Source organism: Onychomys torridus, chromosome 3 (assembly GCF_903995425.1).
Source record: "Onychomys torridus chromosome 3, mOncTor1.1, whole genome shotgun sequence".
Taxonomy (NCBI): Eukaryota; Metazoa; Chordata; class Mammalia; order Rodentia; family Cricetidae; genus Onychomys; species Onychomys torridus.
The window spans coordinates 132,925,054-132,943,590 of record NC_050445.1 but is presented as its reverse complement, the minus strand read 5'-3'; the positions used below and the strand labels follow the sequence as shown (position 1 = coordinate 132,943,590).

Below are 18,537 nucleotides of genomic sequence, written 5' to 3'. Positions count from 1 at the left end.
GGCTGACATCCATGGTCTCTTAGTGTCTGCAAAATGTCTGTCTAGGACCTTCTGACTTTCAGAGTTTCCATTGAGAAGTCAGGTGTAATTCTGATAGGTCTACCTTTATATGTTACTTGACCTTTTTCCTTTTCAGCTCTTAATATTCTTTCTTTATTCTGTATATTTAATGTTTTGATTATTATATGGCGAGAGGACTTTTTTTTTGGCCAGTCTATGTGGTGTTCTGTAAGCTTCTTATATCTTCATAGGCATATTCTTCTTTACATTGGGAAAGTTTTATTCATTCATTCATTCATTATGCATACAGTGTTCTGCCTGTATGTATGCCTGCAGGCCAGAAGAGGGCACCAGATCTCATTACAGATGGTTGTGAGCATTACAGATGGATGTGGGTGGGAATTGAACTCAGAACCTTTGGAAGACCAGCCAGTGCTCTTAACTGCTGAGCCATCTTCCCAACCCCGGGAAAGTTTTCTTCTCTGATTTTGTTGAATATATTTTCTGTGCCTTTGAGCTGGAATTCTTTTCCTTCTATCCCCATTATTCTTAGGTTTGGTCTTTTCATGGTGTCTCAGATTTCCTAGATGTTTTGTGTTAAGAATTTGTTGGATTTAACATTTTCTTTGACTGATGAATCTATTTCCTCTATTGTATCTTCAACATCTGAGATTCTCTCTTCCATCTCTTGTATTCTGTTGGTTATGCTTGCATCTATAGTTCCTGTTCATTTTCCCAGATTTTCCATTTCCAGAATTCCCTCAGTTTATGTTTTCTTTATTGCCTCTATTTCAATTTTTAAGTCTTGAACTGTTTCCTTTACCTGTTTGATTGTTTTTCTTGGCTTTCTTTAAGGTATTTATTGATTCCCATTTTTTGTTTGTCTTTTCCTCGATTTCTTTAAGGGTCTCTATCATCTTCATACAGTTATTTTTAGGGTCGTTTTCTTCTTTCTGCTTCATCTGCTTCATCTGCATTGGGATGTTCAGGTCTTGCTGTTTTAGAACCACCGGGTTCTGGTGGTGCCATATTGCTCTTAATGTTGTTGGATGTATTCTTACACAACTGTTTACATATCTGGGGTAATTATAGGAGCAGGTGTTGATTTTGTGATGTCTTTGTTGGATGGGTCTTTTGTTCCTTTTTTGTCTTTTGGCCTGAACAGCCAAAGTTCTGGTGATTGGCTGGTTGTCAGGTGGAGTAGGGTTGTCTCAGCTGAGGTTTGTGGGGCTTGGGTGCCTAGGTCCAGCGTATTATCCAGTTCTTCTGGCTGGGGTGGACTTGACTTGTACCTATGGAATCTGTTGTTCCAGCTGGTGTGCGTTTTGCCTGTGCCTGTTCTTCCAGCGGGTGTCTATACCGTCTGCTGAGGTTGCTGGAGAGGGCTGTTCTCCGGGAGGATGCTCTTCTTCCAGTTGGTGCAGGTGGAGCTTGTGCCTCTAGGGGCCGCTGATGTTGTAGGGAATGGTTGGCCACGGGGAGGATGATGGGTTTGGTGGGTTTCGGTCTTGTCGGTTACAGAGTCTAATGGGTGGTGGCGGCAGTGGAGTAGCCTGCCTACAGGACTCTTACCTGCTGGCTGACTGCTAGGGCTGAGATCGAGGCAAGACTTTTTTGAATACCCAATGCCCCATGAAGTTTAAGTTTTCCCGTCTGTCTGCTAGGAGCATATACTATTCTTGGTCCTATATAAATATTGGAGTTTGTGTCCTCTAGTTTCTTATAGTCTTTTCCTTGGCTTATTTCTTCAAAAGCCTGCACTAATGAGCAAGCACTCTGTTGAATACCCAAAGGATACCCTCTTTAGGTCTCTGGAGTTGTAGCCTTTGAACCCTTACTGCCTTGGTCTTTTCAGAGTATCAGGTCTATCTTGTCAACTCGGGAAATTTGCTGGGCTTTGCTTAGGCTTGCCTTCCTGAATTATACATACAAATTATATTTAATATCAGAAACAGTTTCAGTAAGATATGTAATGATTTGTTTCTCATTTCTCCAAGGATCACTTGATGTTCAAGATTTGGAAAACTGTTGTTTCATATTTTGCAGTGTTTGCAGGAGGTGGGCTGTATGACTTTGGTTGTTTCAAATATAATGGTCAATTTGGTTGCTGTTATTCCATCTTAGGATGAAGTCTCTTAGTTTCTTTTTGAGTTATAATTGATTGCTTTTAAAACTTCTTTCAACTAACTCTAAAAATATTTGATTTTGTTTTGTATATCTTTAATTTCTCATTTTCCTGTCACTACAATATTCTATATCTCTTCAGACACTTCCCTGTGTTTAGAGGTTGGTTGAATTAACTCTGAGCTGTGAGTGAATGTCATATCTATAACACATAAACAGTACACAAAAGATGGATTCAAGGTGTAATAGCAGAAAGGTGTGTGTGTGCATGCGTGTGTGTGTGTGTGTGTGTGTGTGTGTGTGTGGTGGGTGCTGAACCTAGGACCTCGAGCATACTTGCAGATACCCCATCACTCAACTGTAACTCTAGCCCTTCTAAGATTCTTAGTAGCTTAGAACTGTTTTAATCTGGTCTTGTGATATGTGGCCAGAGTTCCTTTTAGGAACTAGGCAAGTAAGATTTAATAACTACCATAGAGCTGTGCAAGTACACTCTAATTTATTATAATAGCCTTTCTTTCATTTCAATGGAAAACAATCAACTGCTATATTAAATCACACATTGATATTATAAAATCTATATTTTTATTAAAATGGGAGAAAGAACACCTTAGTTTTAATGTTTTCATTTAATTGTTATATAACCTTATTCAAATCTGTTTATTTTTGAACAATTTTCTTCTATAAAATGAGGCTAATACTAGCATTGTTCTGAAAGGATTGTATGGAATATGTGAAAAATGGGTCCTAAACTAGTGTCTTTTAGGATTTTTTTTTATCACAATTCAATTACATGGAAGTCTCATATATACACACACAATTTAATTTAATCACAGTGCAAAACTTACTGCTACGCATATTTTCTCTTTCATTGAAAAGTAAACCTTTAGTAGTGACTCGTTATGAATTATAAGTCATTGTATAAAATATATACATAAAAGAAAAGACTATGAAGTGACTTATTAATAAAAGGTTATAGTACATAGAACATATGTTACTTTATGATCGAGTTATACCTCAAAATCATTTGAGTATATTATATGGTTAGGTATGTCAATCTTTATTAACAGTTTTTGTTGTTGATGTTATTTTTTTTGAGGTAGAATCTTACTATGTAGCCCTGGTTATCCTGGAACTCACTCTGTAGACCAGGCTGGCCTTGAATTCACAGGGATCCACCTGCCTCTGCCTCCTGAGTCCTGGGATTACCACTACTGGGTTTATTAAGGTTTAAGAAAGATTATGTTTCTACACTTTGAACAGTAGCCTTTCTTTTCCCTAACAAGTATGCTAGTAATAACTTTTGTCAAAGATTATGTTTCTAAGCAATGGTAAATCCTTAGAACTAGTATTAGCTTCATATTGTCTTTTAATTAGCTTGTTAAAACTTAAAATTTCCCCTATTTTCTCCAACATTTAAATAAGATTACAATCATATTGTAAATGTTTTCATAACAAAAGATATTGTCATAGTAAAAGACCCTTAGTGAGTTAAAATTTTCAGGATGCTTGGTTGTCATTTGATTTATTAAGATAACAAATGGCTAAGGGAAGTTAAGCCTATTATTTGTGGTCATAAATAATAAAGTTGTCATAAAAAGTTTTAATCTTGCCTACATTTTAAGGCAAATTGCCACAAAAAAAGTACACTATGCAGGCTTTTCTGCAGCAGGCACCCAGGTTTTCCTAGTGTCTAAGAAAGCAAGTAACCAGGAGTGATGTCCTCACTGATGGGCTTCCTGGGTTGTGCCGCACTGAAGAAAGCGTTCTTGTGAAATGTCCCCAGGCATGTCACTTTATCCTGCTCAGAAACACTTGATTGGATGAAAGTTCTGTTTGCAGCAGAGGACTTCTTGCCTCCTCTTGCCTGAGTTTCATCTCTTCTATTTCTCGAGTCAGTAATCCTTAGTTTAGAATTAGCTGGAAGAGCCCACACAACTGGGTGGAGTGTGAAAGGTAGCATATACTTTTGTAAATTTACCGTTTTTCTCAAGGCAGACAATTAATTAAATCATTTGTGTTTTTTCTTTATATCGACTCCAAATCTTCCAGAATTATAAGGTCTCTTGCTGTGTCATACAGTGGAAAATGATGTAATGCTCAAGTAATCTACCAGAGGACTTTTGGATATAAAAATGTTTTTAATGTGTTTTCCAGATGTCTGTGACCTTTTGAAATTGTGCCCACCCCGCTTGATTTTTTTGCTCCCTAGATTGGTTGAGTTGAACAATAAATTAGTGAGCTAGACTGAGTATAACTGGAAGAGCTTTGTCTTGCAATAAATCGTTATTGCTATAATAAAAACTACTTACAGAAATCCAGTTCCCACATATTACATGCTCTAGTTAGAAAGTGGTGTGTTAATAAAGAGTTATAAAAAGCATGATTTTAAAATGATTTCATTAGAATCTGTGTAAAAAAATAACTGAACATAATTTTGATGTTTCTTTGAGCTAGATGTAATGAGTGTATAAACAAATGGGTTTAAAGTTTTATTTATTTGTTTATTTGTTTGTTTTTCAAGACAAGGTTTCTCTGTGTAACAGTCTTGGCTGTCCTGGAACTCTCTATGTAGACCAGGCTGTACTCAGACTCACTGAGAACCTCCTGCCTCTGCCTTCCAAGTGCTGGGATTAAAGGCCTGCACTACCAGCACCTGGCAGTATTTTAATATTTTATATAGTATTTTTCTGAGTATTGTCTCCCAGTGATTAGCAGTTATTTTAAACTGTATTAGCACCTCCCTGGAACTAGATACAGTAGTGACATAGCTGCCAACAGTTGGATATACTTAAAGAAACGAAATTCTGATTGACTCTGATCTGTTTCTTTCAGAAAAGTCACCACCCATATAATGGAGTTTACAGATCAGATTGCTTAGTGTGGATATCATGGTAACAATACAGGAAATACACTTAATTTCTCACTTCTGCAAGTAGTCATGACTATTGAAGAAAGAATCTTTTTAAACTACAGCAGAGTTCACTTGGGTACCTTTTATGGAAATCCTAATTTTGTTTTTAACTTCTGGTAGTTTTTTGCTAGTTATGAACAAGCAGAGAGCTTGTCTTGTTAGGCAAACACACAGTGGTGAGGATGTCTAGAAGAGGACCGATTCTTCACAGCCGGACTCAGTGGCTGCTCTTGGGCCTTGCATTGTTCTTCAGCTTAGTATTATTTATGTACCTCCTGGAATGTGCCCCCCAGACTGATGGAAATGCATCTCTTCCTGGTGTTGGTAGAGAAAATTATGGTAAAGAATATTACCAGGCCCTCCTGCAGGAGCAAGAAGAACATTACCAAACCAGGGCAACCAGTCTGAAACGCCAGATTGCCCAGCTAAAGCAAGAATTACAAGAAATGAGTGAGAAGATGAGATCATTGCAAGAGAAAAAGAACATAGGGGCTAATGGCTATCAAGGCAACAGAGAGCAGACACCTAGTGATCTCCTAGAGTTTCTTCATTCCCAGATTGACAGGGCTGAAGTTAGCATAGGAGCCAAACTACCCAGCGAGTATGGAGTCATTCCCTTTGAAAGTTTCACTTTAATGAAAGTATTTCAGTTGGAAATGGGTCTCACTCGCCATCCTGAAGAAAAGCCAGTTAGAAAAGACAAACGAGATGAATTGGTAGAAGTTATTGAAGCTGGCTTGGAGGTCATTAATAATCCTGATGAAGATGATGAACAGGAAGATGAGGAGGGCCCCCTTGGAGAGAAACTGATATTTAATGAAAATGACTTCATAGAAGGTAATATGAAAAATAAGTTGGTAAGATCCATGCAAGTTGTCATATGACCTCCACCCACATGCTGTGGAACGTGTGCATGTGCATACAGACACACACAAATATAAAAACAATTGTAATGTCTTGATAAGTTCTTATGTTAGTATGATAGGTGCTAGTAGCATATGCTAATATATCAATTATTACCATAGTACTAAAGCACTTACATTTTTATCCATTTTATTTCACTAAAAATTTGAAATGGCTTTTGGAAAAAGTTAAAATGAGATCATAATGAAAACAAGAGTAAGAGTTGGAAAATAGTAAATCTAAGCCTAAATACAAGACTAGGAAGCCGAAGGACTCTTGTGGGCCATGCGATTTGCATTCCTCTCGTATCTGCTGTTGATGGCCCTCTTACGTTTTTAAAAATGCATGAACTAAGGTTCAAAATTTGAAAACCATTTGATACGGAATGAGAAAACCTAATGCGATAGGTTAATGGTATTTTGAGAGAAGCAAATGGTCACAGCATCAAAGGGAATACATAGTTTTACATTTGGAAACATAAGGAAGTAGCACATTTTCATAATACAAACTGAAAAGGATATGGGGCTTTCCTTTATTTTTATGTGTAGGGGTGTTTTTGTCTGCATGTGTAGTGCACCTCATGCGTACATTGCTTGCAGAGACCAGAAGAAGGTGTCGGGTCCCTTGGGAGTTACAGACAGTTATTCTGTCATATGGGTGCTGGGAATCAGTGCTCTTAACCTTTGAGCTGTCTCCAGACCCAGGGTATGGTTTTAAGATGGTGTATAGCTTAAAGGTCATGTAAATTTTAGATATTTGTTAATTGTCCTAAAAAGAAATAATTGTACATCCCTACCTGTGTCCATATTAATGCCCACTGCTAGATATTTAACTGCAAAGAAAACCTTTTTGGATATAAGTGTTTTGTAAAAGTTCTTTTTGCTTTGTTCTATAAATATCCCACCACATAAAGCAGTTTGTTTGACTCCAGATTGTCATGGCTGTCACTTGTATGGCTTCTGAGGTCTGTTGGGCAAAGCATTGTGCTTTGCTGGGACATTTTAGCTACCTTCTTCCAATGGCTGCCTCTTTTTTTCTGCTGTTAAGTCATGCTAATTTTTTTACTAGTTGTTTCTCTCAAAATTCTTCCAACTTTCTGGAAAGCTTAGTTTTGGCTTTGTTTGTTTGTTTGTTTTGTTGGTTGGTTGGTTGCTTTTTTATGGCAGAATTGAAAGCTGCAGAGGAAATAGGATAGTTAAGTAGCATATGACATGTCCCTATACCTGCTCTGAACATGACAGTTGTATGTCCTGCAGCCTCTGCTTGTAGTTCTCCTTAGTGCCTGTCACTTTGCTGGAATATAGTCTGTCTTTTACTTCTCCTCCACTGTGCCATGGCTGTCTTTCTCCTGAATTAATTCCTGGCAACCACTAAGCAACTTCTGTTCCTCTTCCAGGCCTTGGTGTAAATGCCATTCCTTCCAGGAAGTGGCCTTAACCTCAAGCCTAAAATAGTGATGTTTTCTGTGTGTTCTTGTTAACTCTATAATGCATCCTCTGTCACAGAACTTGCTGCATTATGTGGTGTTGCTCGGATCCTGGTAGTGGTTCTTTTTAGACTGTAAGCCTGAGGAGGGCTGGGGTGAGGCTAACCTTTTTACACTTAAAACTCATATTGCCCAGTCAGTGTCTAGGCTTTCCTCCTAAGCACACCCAAATCATTGTATTAAAATCTATACTATTATTTCTTTGTCTGACTTAAATATATATATGTGTGTGTGTGTGTGTGTGTGTGTGTGTGTGTGTATGTATGTGTATATATGCATATCCGTATGTATATGCATATGTCTATACATATGTATATATACATACATACATACATACATACATACATACACATATTACACATTGTATTGTTACTCTTTATTTTTCTGTCTTCCTCACTAGACTGTGCCCCCCCCTCATAACTGAGACCACATGGTCTCTGTTATCATCTATGACTAACATGAAGGTACTTGATTAATTTTTGTTGAGTTGAACCAAGTAATAAAAGTTTTGACTCTTGGGCTCAGAATTTAATATTACAGAAGTATTTGTTTGGCGCTGTGGCAGTAGGGTCTGGTATTAAGGGGGAAAGTCGTATGTAAAAAGGAATAACTACCATTGGATGTTATTTTGTGGATTGAATAATGTACCAGAGCAAGAAGCTTCTTTTGTGAACCTTTTCTTCCAAAGAGTAGTTGTTTCTGGCTGTACATAGTAGGTATTTTCACAAATAAATAAAGTCCCCTCGGTCTAGTTTAATACTTTTGATCCTTGCCTGAGTGAAGTCTGTATTCCTAGTGAATTGAACTTTGACATGACCTTGTTTTTGTTCCAAACTCTTTCCTTTAGGCTATTATCGTACTGAGAGAGATAAAGGCACACAGTATGAACTCTTTTTTAAGAAAGCAGACCTTATGGAATACAGACATGTGACCCTCTTCCGCCCTTTTGGGCCTCTCATGAAAGTGAAGAGTGAGATGATTGACATTACGAGATCAATTATTAATATCATTGTGCCACTTGCTGAAAGGACTGAAGCATTTTCACAGTTTATGCAGAACTTCAGGTAACTCTGAACTTGAAGATGTGGCTAAGTTCTTTTTTTTTTCAAGACAGGGTTTTTCTGTGTAGCTTTGTGCCTTTCCTGGAACTCACTCTGTAGACCAGGCTGGCCTCAAACTTACAGAGATCCGCCTGCCTCTGCCTCCCAAGTGCTGGGATTAAAGGCATGTGCCACCACTGCCCAGCGTGGCTAAGTTCTTTAAATACCATATTTTGTACAGATTTACTTAATCTTCACCCAATATGATTACTTAGAATTATAAAATAATTTTATAGGCTTTAATGGATATTTTCTAGATTTCTCTTTTTCTTAAAGCATATATAGTGCATTATGTTTCATGACAGTTTGAGCTATGAAATAAATTTGAAGGTGGCATCTACTTGGAAACTCATTTTGACTTTGTGTTGAATTTAAGATAAGCTGAACTTTTTAAAAAAGATTTATTTTACATGTATGAGTGTTTACCTTCATGTATATATGTATACCACATGTGTACAGTGCCCATGGAGGCCAGAAAAAGGCATCAGGTCCCCTGGAACTGGAGTTTAAGATGGTTATGAACCTCCATGTGGCCTGGGAACCGAATCCGGGTCCTATGCTAGAGCATCCAGGGATCTTAACCACTGAGCCATCTCTCCAACCCCAATAAGTTAAACTTTTAAAAGCCAACTATATTGAAGCCTAGTTTAGGTACAATAAAACTCCATATAGTCTAAAGATAATGTAAAAAATACTTTAAGATTAAGTCATATTTTCATGACTTTTGAGGAATGTGTAAACTCACAAACCACCACGATGAAAATCCAGAACATTTACCTCTCCCAGTAAAATCTCCCAAAAGCAATTTGAATTTTAAGACTGAAATAAACTTAAAAATGTAAACATTCAGCTAAAAGTAGGAGAACATCTTAGGAAGCAGAGTACTTATTGTGTTCTTTTAAAATGCTAAGTGTTAAAGTGTGTTAGAAGAACCATTTAAGGAAAATGCTGCTTTTTTGTTTCAATTTAACAATTGCCATGTTTTAATATACCAGTTTTAGTTCTTTATGGGTCTAATCTTTCTTTTCATATATAAAAATTAGTTAACTGTGTTCTGTGATAGGATATCCAAAAGTCACACTTCAACTGAGTTTTGCCTGTTTGAAATAGCTCCCATGAGATACGATTTCCTACAGCTTTTTAAAATTGCCTTTCTTGGCATTGCTTTAAGAGGCTACATTATCCTCTTTACTAAGTACCCTGATGATAGGTGTAATCAGCACTGTGCCAGCAGCACTGGCTAATCTTTTGAATTTGAGAACAGTCTCTTGATCTGAGACATTTATTTATTTGGTTCTGAACTCAAAGGATGTACTTCCTCAAATAGTTTTTAATTTGCTACTGAAAGCAATCCCATTGCAAATGTTCCAAAAATATTTTAAAATGTGACAGTAAAGTAGCCATGGTCTTTGTTGTACTCACTGACAGACAGACTGTGTTCCTTCACTGTAATACCTTCAACAATTGGGCAGGATCCTCACTTTTATGTTTGCTTAATATTGCATGTGATCTCACTCTGTATTGATAGTGTCTTTCTTGTTTTCTTGCCAAAATGTCATTACTTTCTGAATGAGTTGTGCCTTGTATGTTTTCTGGAACAAACTTTATCTTTCAATTCTCTTAGAGATGTTTGTATTCATCAAGACAAGAGGATTCATCTTACAGTTGTGTATTTTGGGAAAGAAGGACTATCTGAAGTCAAGTCTATCCTGGAATCTGTCTCAAGGTTGGTGAGCCACAAACATGCTAAGTGTTAACATGTGTAAGAAGGATGAGAATCCAGGTGCTTAGTGATTTTAAATAACTATGTTTGAAAGTCTTGGCTGAGGGCAGAGCTGATTGCTCAGTCAGAAAAGTCCTGCTGCTCAGTGTGAGGACCCGAGGTAACTGAGCTTGGCAGCATGCATCTGTAATCCTGTGGTTCCTATGCAAGATGGGAGGCGGAGGCAGGAGGATATCCAGAAGTTCACAGACCAGCTGACATGAACAGTGACAACCCAGAGACACTGTCTTAATATAGAGGGCAAGATTGTTCCCAGACATTCACTTGCGCACACACGCGCACACACACACACACACACACACACACACACACACACACACACACACAGTGTGCACACACATGTACATGCATATACATCATACATATACACACATACATCACACGCACACAAGGTTGTCCTTATGTGTGTATATGAGTAAGTGGTAATGATAGTAAGTTCTTCATTTCACATGTGACTCTACAAGCCCATCTTCCCTTATTGCTTAGCAGGTAGCCAGGGATGATCAGGATGTCCTATGATCTACCCACTTGCTGCATCTTGCAGGTTCTGTCCCCTTTTTTAAATCTCATCTGTACTTTGATGCTATCTGAACTTACCTCACCTTTCTTCCCTCCTGAAAGTGGCACTTAGGTCTCTGTCTTTACAACCCCCCCCCCCCACCTGATTCTGCCCTGCACAGTAGATACTGCTTTGTTTCTTTCTTTTACAGCCAAACTTCATGTAACTAAGCAGCTTATGTAGTACTGGCACAGAGTAGATGCTCAAAGGTTTGAATGAGTGAATTAGTAATTCCTTAATAATTTTTCACTCTTTAAAATGAAATTTTTATCTCCAAATCGTGGGCCCAAATGTAAGACTCAATTACCAAATTGATGGTTCTTTTACATGTGATAGCCAATCCTTCTTTAAAATTGTTCTTGTGTGTGATTTTTAATTTTTAATGTAAATATGCTGTATACTGTTAGGTTGGTTGTCTGCTTTTACTACACCATAAACTGCATATCTTTCATAGCTTTTTTACCTTTCTGCTGGTTGTGAGCAGCCATTTTTCATGAGTTATTCAGCTAACATCTGTTGAGTCCCACCACCTATGTCCCTGTCCGTGTCCTGCAAGGACTCTCAGCCTTGATGGACAAAAATATGACTCACCATCTTTCCCTCTTCACATCGTGGTGGCCCTCTTTCAGCTCAGAATGAGACTATTTTCCTAGGCCTTGGGCCTAGTATCTGAGAGCCAGAGTCTTTTACTCTACTTCTAGTGGTCTCTGGTGAGTTACTTTCTATTCAGGGCCTTTTCTCTGTCCCTTCCTTGCATCTGCCATTGGTTGGGTTCTAAGCCCAGTTCTCACTTCCTTTGTGACCCACCTCCCTCTTTACTGCTTTCAGCCACCTCCCAAGCACCAGTCATTTACCCTGGTGTATTGTGTATTACTGAAACTACCTCCCTGTGTTGTCAAGATCTTCTGTAGAAAATGGAGAAACCTTGAGCCTGCTTAAGGAGAATATAGGCAACATTGAAGAATCTTGGATATCTCCCCAAAATGACAGGATTATTGCAAATAAATTTGGAGAGGAAAGTAATCAGAATAACTTTGGGACCTGAAGGACTGGAACCAAACCTTAAATACATGAAGATTTTCTTGTGGTCTTGTCTGTTTTCTGCATGTTGACTCCATCCTCCAGCTGCAGATTGGCTTCTTCCACTTGGGGAGGGATTCGGCTGTTGGCGGCTCTTGGCTTACATCCTCATCATCCGAGATTCAGGAGAGAAAATCCCAGGGAAGAACGTTTCACCCACCCTTGAACTACCCAGTCATTATGGCTGAGTGGAGTGGAGGCTTTGCAGTTGGCCACACATGAACCTAGGCCTTACCCTAGGAAATGACTATTATTAGGGTAGGTAGAATAAGAGATAGTTTGTGATCAGAGCATCCAGGCTGGCAGTGGGAGAGATTTATACACCATAAGATGGAGAGAAGAGTCTGGGTACCCAGAGCTCTTGGAGTCACTCCATGCTTGGTATGAGTCTTTGCTTCTTTCTTTCCGTTACCATTACTGTTGGAAGAGCAGGCTTCTCCACATGCATCCCTGTTCAATGGTTCTCTAGCATTAGTGCCAGCAGCACCTAGCGGACTCATTAAAGTATAGATGCTAACTCTGCCCCTAGCTTCTGAGTCAGCGACTCTGAGGTGTAGCTCCAGAACTTGCCATCTGATTGGTTTTAGGGCTTCGCTGTAAGAACCACTGTCCTAGAAGAAAATCCTGCTGTCTCCTCCTTCCTTTTAAGGCACTAACAAAGTTGTTCGGCCTGGGATGGATGATACTCCTCAGTCTAGCTTTCCTCTCATTCTTCCTCATTTACAGTTCATTGGTGTGACCCTCTCTTCATTGTTTCTGTATGGATAATCTGACCCAGCTACTTTCTTTGCTTCTGAGGATTATTTGAAAAAATTTTACTTGCCACTAACTTTGGGATCCTATCAAGGTGTAATTCAAGTTCCCCATCTGACATTCAGCTACTACATGCACAAGCAATTTCCTCCCAGAACCACTGTTCGTTCATTCATTCAGCAAATATTATTTAACTACTACTCTGTGAGGGGCACTGTGTCACAGTAATGAACACACAAATCTATTTTGATGGAGTGGGAAGATACCCAAACAAACATGTCCCATGATACTAAGGGAAACAGCTGAAGAGGAGGATGGAGATTAAAGAGCCTACTTCCTGTTTGGTATCAGGAAGGAGCTTCTGACCAAGGAGCATTTGTTCTAGGGGCCTGAAAGAGGCTAGAAGAGCATTCTGTGTGTATTATTTGTATAGAATGCATTATTAGTTACCAGAAACTATGGCTATTTTTCCACATACATATGTTTCTTTCACAGTACATTTCTAAGATCTCAGTGCCCCTCCTAAATATACCATTAGCATTTTACTTCAAATGTGGGCATTTGGTGAATATCTCTTCCTGATAATGAACAAACACATGAAGCTAAAGATTTCCTTATCCTGTATGAATATATAACCAACATGAATATATAACCAACATAATAAGTTATTTGAAATATAAAATACATTTTGTAAGTTCTGTTGATGGAAGGACATTGTCAACTTTAACTGGAACTTACTGCCTCTTGTATGTGTTTCCTCATAGTGAGTCTGACTTTCACAATTACACCTTGGTCTCACTGAATGAAGAATTTAATCGTGGACGAGGACTAAATGTGGGCGCCCGAGCTTGGGACAAGGGAGAGGTCTTGATGTTTTTCTGTGATGTTGATATATATTTCTCAGCCGAGTTCCTTAACAGCTGCCGGTTAAACGCTGAGCCAGGTGCGTAAAATAACTGTTGAATGAGGCCATGCTGGGAGCTTAGGGGAATGTCTGCTCATTCCAGTGTTAGTCACGTGATTTGAGGGAAAACAAGTTTCTGTTAAACCTTAGGATGTTTTTTATATTAGGCATGATTTAACTTAGACAATAAATAGTACATTGAAATGTTGAGCCTCTGATGTTCAAATCCTTTGTCTCCTTGGAGTCAAATTCCGGCAGTTCTTTCCAAAGGGAAGTAAAGAAATGCAGAGGCTTGGTTGGGGTGAGCTCAGTGGTGGAATGCTTGCCTGGTGTGTGTAGAGCCCTAGAGTGGGTGTGGAGGTATGGAGAGGAAGGAAATACAAAGGAAGGTAAGTCTGGGAGTTGATAAAAAGAAAGCAGCTCAGCTCAGGCCAGAAAGAGTCACACAGGTGATATAGAGGGAGAGTTAAAAGTTCATAGTCTCAGGAAGATAATGTGTTCACACACACACTCACTCACACACACACACACACACACTCACACACACACGAATACACATACACATACTCATGCACACACCTTACAGAGGCATGCAGAGGTCTGTATACAAGTAGTGTTTGGTCTTCAGGTCATGCATTTTAAAGTGATTCATAGTACATTGCTTTACATTGTAGATATAAAAGAAATTTGCAAATTTGTAAGTATAAAAATAAAGAAGGCACAGTGTAACAGGTTCCTTGACCATTACTAGGTACTTGATGCTAGCATATCTGTCTGAAGCCAGTCATAGCAAGGGTTCCTCTACTGAGGCAAAATGGCCTCGTTAGTGCCATCAGTTTGAATGACAAGGTCTTCTTGTCTTTCTCAGGTCTTCATTTAAATCAGTCTGCACTTCCGTTTTATTATTCTTTATCATCTGTGCATTACACAGTATTCTAAGTATTTACTGTTTTTATTGACTCTGTTTGAAAAGGGAAGAGCAGAAATATCTGAATTCCTTGGTGCTTGTCAGAGGTTCCTGTACATCTGTTAGTGCTGAGAAGGTGAGAACACAGAGTAATGACATGGCTCACCTCCTGCGGACCTGAGAGAATGCCTCTGCAGCCTCCACATAGTAGAAAAGAATAAGCATGCAACACCCTTTAGTATGTTTTTTCCTGTTAGTTTTCAGCTACAGTTTCATAGTTTGACCTGTTCTGTGTTATAAAATAGACAATAATACTCTGTAACTTCAGTATTGATAAAATTATCAGGATAAAAGATAAAAATATAGTAATAAGAGTCTTTCATTTGTAACCTCTTTGTGTGAAATACGCATATATTTCATTTCTAGGTAAAAAGGTGTTTTATCCTGTGGTGTTCAGTCTTTACAATCCCGCCATTGTTTATGCCAACCAGGATGTGCCACCCCCTGTGGAGCAGCAGTTGGTGAGACCTTATGTCTTTGGTTATGAAAGGCTCAATGGTTTTTCTCTAGTTTCCTTTATGTTTGTTGTACAAGTAGAAATAAAGTTTCAATTGAAAAATTAGCTGTTTCACATACAGTTCACAGCCTCTTTTGCCTCCCACCCCCAGCAAAAGGCTTTCATTTCCATTTCTTTAGAATTAAATGATAGTGTCAGGACAAAACATTTAACCACAGAAAAACCCTCATTTCCAGAAGGTAGCAATTGTTACAGTCACATTTCTGCCAATTTATTTTAGTAGTACTAAAACTAAAATTAATTTTTAAACTCCACTAACTGGAAATTAAAAACTGCTTTGCTGAACAAGTTTGAGGGAATAATACACTGTAGGAAATTATGTAGAAAGTCATGAAAGGCAAATGCCATGCATCAAAGGCTTACTTATTGCCTAAGCTATATTTAAATAAGCTTCTTTATTAATGGTAAATAAGCTTTAAGCTTACTGTTTGAAATGATGTGGCTTACAGAGACATTATAAAGCTAGGATATAGTGTTCCTGTACTTCATTCACCTGGTTTCCAGGGTTAGCACCTTGTGTACCATGGTACAGAGCAAGCGTGAGCACACACACACACACACACACACACACACACACACACACACAATTCCCATTCCCTGTGGATAGGTCAGTATTGTTTAGGAGTATATAGACAAATAGGACCAAAGTGGTAAATGGATCACTCACATCCACCTAATCACATATCCCAAATCTTTTAAAAATGAATGACTAGGAAAGGACAGACATCTTCTTCAGTAGTATAGCCACTGATAGGGTGCCTATGCTCCTATACATAAGCCTTAGTGAAACTTACTGGATTATAGGAAAAAAAAAAAACAAAAAAACAACAGGATGAGCAGATGGGGTTGGGGGTGGGAAGAGGATAATTATTGTTGGTTGTTTTGCTCTTTTGGGGGCCCACCACCAGCTCCCAAATAAATCACACACAAAGGCTTATTCTTAATTATAAATGCCCAGCCTTACCTTGGCTTGTTTCTTGCCAGATTTTCTTAAATTATCCCCTCTATCTTTTGCCTCTGAGCTTTCATCTTTCTCTATTCCTGTATAACTTTTCTTTCCTTTTTACTCTGGCTGGGTGGCTGGGTGGCTGGGTGGCTGGCCCCTGAAGTCCTCCTCTCCTTGTTCTCTTACTCTTTCTTCTTCTCCTCCCAGATTCCTCATATTTATTCTCTTTGCCTACCAGCCCCACCTATCCTTTCTCCTGCCTTGTTATTGGCCATTCAGCTGTTTATTAGACCATCAGTTGTTTAGACAGGCAAAATAACACAGCTTCACAGTTAAACAAATACAAAATAAAAGAATGCAATACATCTTTGCATCATTAAAACAAATGTTCCACAGTATAAATAAATGTAACACATCTTAAAAAAAAAATTCTACTACAGATAATGGGTATGAATATGATCAAAACAAATTATATACATGTGAGAAAAATGTCATACTGAAGCCTGTTATTGTATATAATTAATATGTTGTGAATAAGAATATTTAAATTAATAATTAAAATGGACATATGAGTACTGCAAAATGGGATAAAGTTAGCAGACATACGTTTTATGAAGTTTACGTAAGATGACATAAGGTTGCTGTTGGTGGATGGGTGAGCTCATTAGCAGGTAAAAGCACTTGCTGTGCAAGCCTTGCAACCCAGGTTCCAGCCCTAGAACCCATAATAGAAGGAGAAATGATGACGGATAGCATCATCAGCAATCTCATGTATCCCTGATGTGTGTGATACAAGAGATAGGGCACCTAACCTACAATTTCAATATAACCACTAGAAAAAGTTTCTGACAAACTGATCCTGGGTGACATCCTGCAAAATACCTGGCCATAACTTAAACTTCAGTGTCATTAAAAACTCTGAACTTTAGTCTCTTCATTTGAGACAGAAACTTGATCTACTTGACATTTAAAATGATACTAAAAATAAACAGTAACCACATATAATAGAAAAATGAGTTGACAATAATTCACAAATATAATTAGTCAACTTCACTAGGAATAAAAGAGCTTTGTGGAATTGCTTCTTTTAAAAATCACAGCCATGCAAGTGAGGCTAATGGGAATGTAGGCCAGCTCTCTGGATTCAGGTTTGAACAATTCATCTCTGCTATCAGTAATATCTACTCCTGGGATCTCTGCTGAGCAGATAATCAGAGCCTAGAATAGCAGTGTGCATAAATTGACAACATTAAACACAAGTAAAACTCTAATAAGAAATTTAATAGTACCTACTATAGTGAGTATTATATACCAAGAGGAGGGCATGAAATGTAAATAAAGTAAATACCAAAGTGTAAGTATGGAGGACATGGAACACTAAAAACTGAGACGTGTAGCTGGGCAGGCGGCCTTTAATCCCAGCACTCAGGAGGCAGAGGCAGGTGGATCTCTGTAAGTTCAAGGTTAGCCTGGTCTACAAAGTAAGTTCCAGGATAGTCGGGGAAGTTACACAGAGAAACCCTGTCTCAAAAAACAAACAAACAAAAACCAACAAGACATTGACATGGGTATATTTCCAGATGACTTTTTATTATTGTTGTTTTGGAATTTTTCCCCTTCCTTCCTTCTCTCTTCCTTCCTTTTTTCCTTCCTTCCTTTTTGAGACAGGGTCTTACTATATAGGCTAAGGCTGGCCTTGTACTTACTGTCTAACGCAGGCTGGACTCAGACTTAAGCCTCAGTCTTTCAAGTACTGGCCATCACAAAAATGTGACATCATGCCCAAACAGGAGACTGGAATAACAGCTAATGTTGCTGTGCCCTTTCCTGTGTATATGGTACTGCTCTGTTTGGCCTATGTCTTAGCCCCTCTAATCCTCCTAACAACCTTTGTGATGGATGCTTTCATGACGCCCTTTGACAGATGAGAGCACAGCTGTGCTGCTGTTGTATCTGGTAAACTGACCAGACTGGGGCCCAGGTAGTGTGCTGCATGCTGACTCTGAGGTACTGCACAGACTGCCTCTGTGATAGTAATTCATCTAATAGGATGGGACTGTTCTGTGCCAAGCACTGTATTTCACTGAGAACCCTACCTTGCTCACAAAGATCTTTATTCTGGAAGAAGACAAAAATAAAGTCAGATAATAAACATGATTAAAACAAACCAAGTTGTAAAAACTGATGAGGTGATTGTTGTGCTGCGTTCAGTCAAAAGGGCATTTCAGGGATGAGGCTATTGACAGCCATGGAGTGGCTGGAAGGAAGCAGCTAAGCTCTGGGGGTTGGAGCACAGCCGGCATGGTGCAGGCACAGTGCTGGGCCAGGTCACATCCAACTAGTGGAACCCCTAGAAGAAGTTCGCACTGTATGGTACAGGTTAGCATTTAGAGAGAAGAAAGACTGTAACTCTGGCAAGAAGCAGCCAGTAGGACTTTTGCAGTAGATGGAAGTTGGGGTGTGGTTATAGCTGTGCAAAAGGTGTTAATTGCACAGATATT

At 38.7% G+C, this 18,537-nt stretch overlaps 1 protein-coding gene across 3 annotated transcripts in view; it reads left to right on the top strand.

Moving 5' to 3' along the window:
- Csgalnact2 (chondroitin sulfate N-acetylgalactosaminyltransferase 2) overlaps positions 1-18,537 on the top strand; it is a 40,072-nt gene that overhangs the window by 12,065 nt on the left and 9,470 nt on the right. For all 3 annotated transcript variants that reach the window (XM_036182373.1, XM_036182375.1, XM_036182374.1), the window contains 5 exons: positions 4,960-5,875; positions 8,275-8,491; positions 10,152-10,253; positions 13,467-13,645; positions 14,940-15,034. In XM_036182373.1, the coding sequence (XP_036038266.1) occupies positions 5,221-5,875; positions 8,275-8,491; positions 10,152-10,253; positions 13,467-13,645; positions 14,940-15,034 (1,248 nt within the window). In that variant the 5' untranslated portion in view covers positions 4,960-5,220. The remainder of the gene's footprint in view (positions 1-4,959; positions 5,876-8,274; positions 8,492-10,151; positions 10,254-13,466; positions 13,646-14,939; positions 15,035-18,537) is intronic.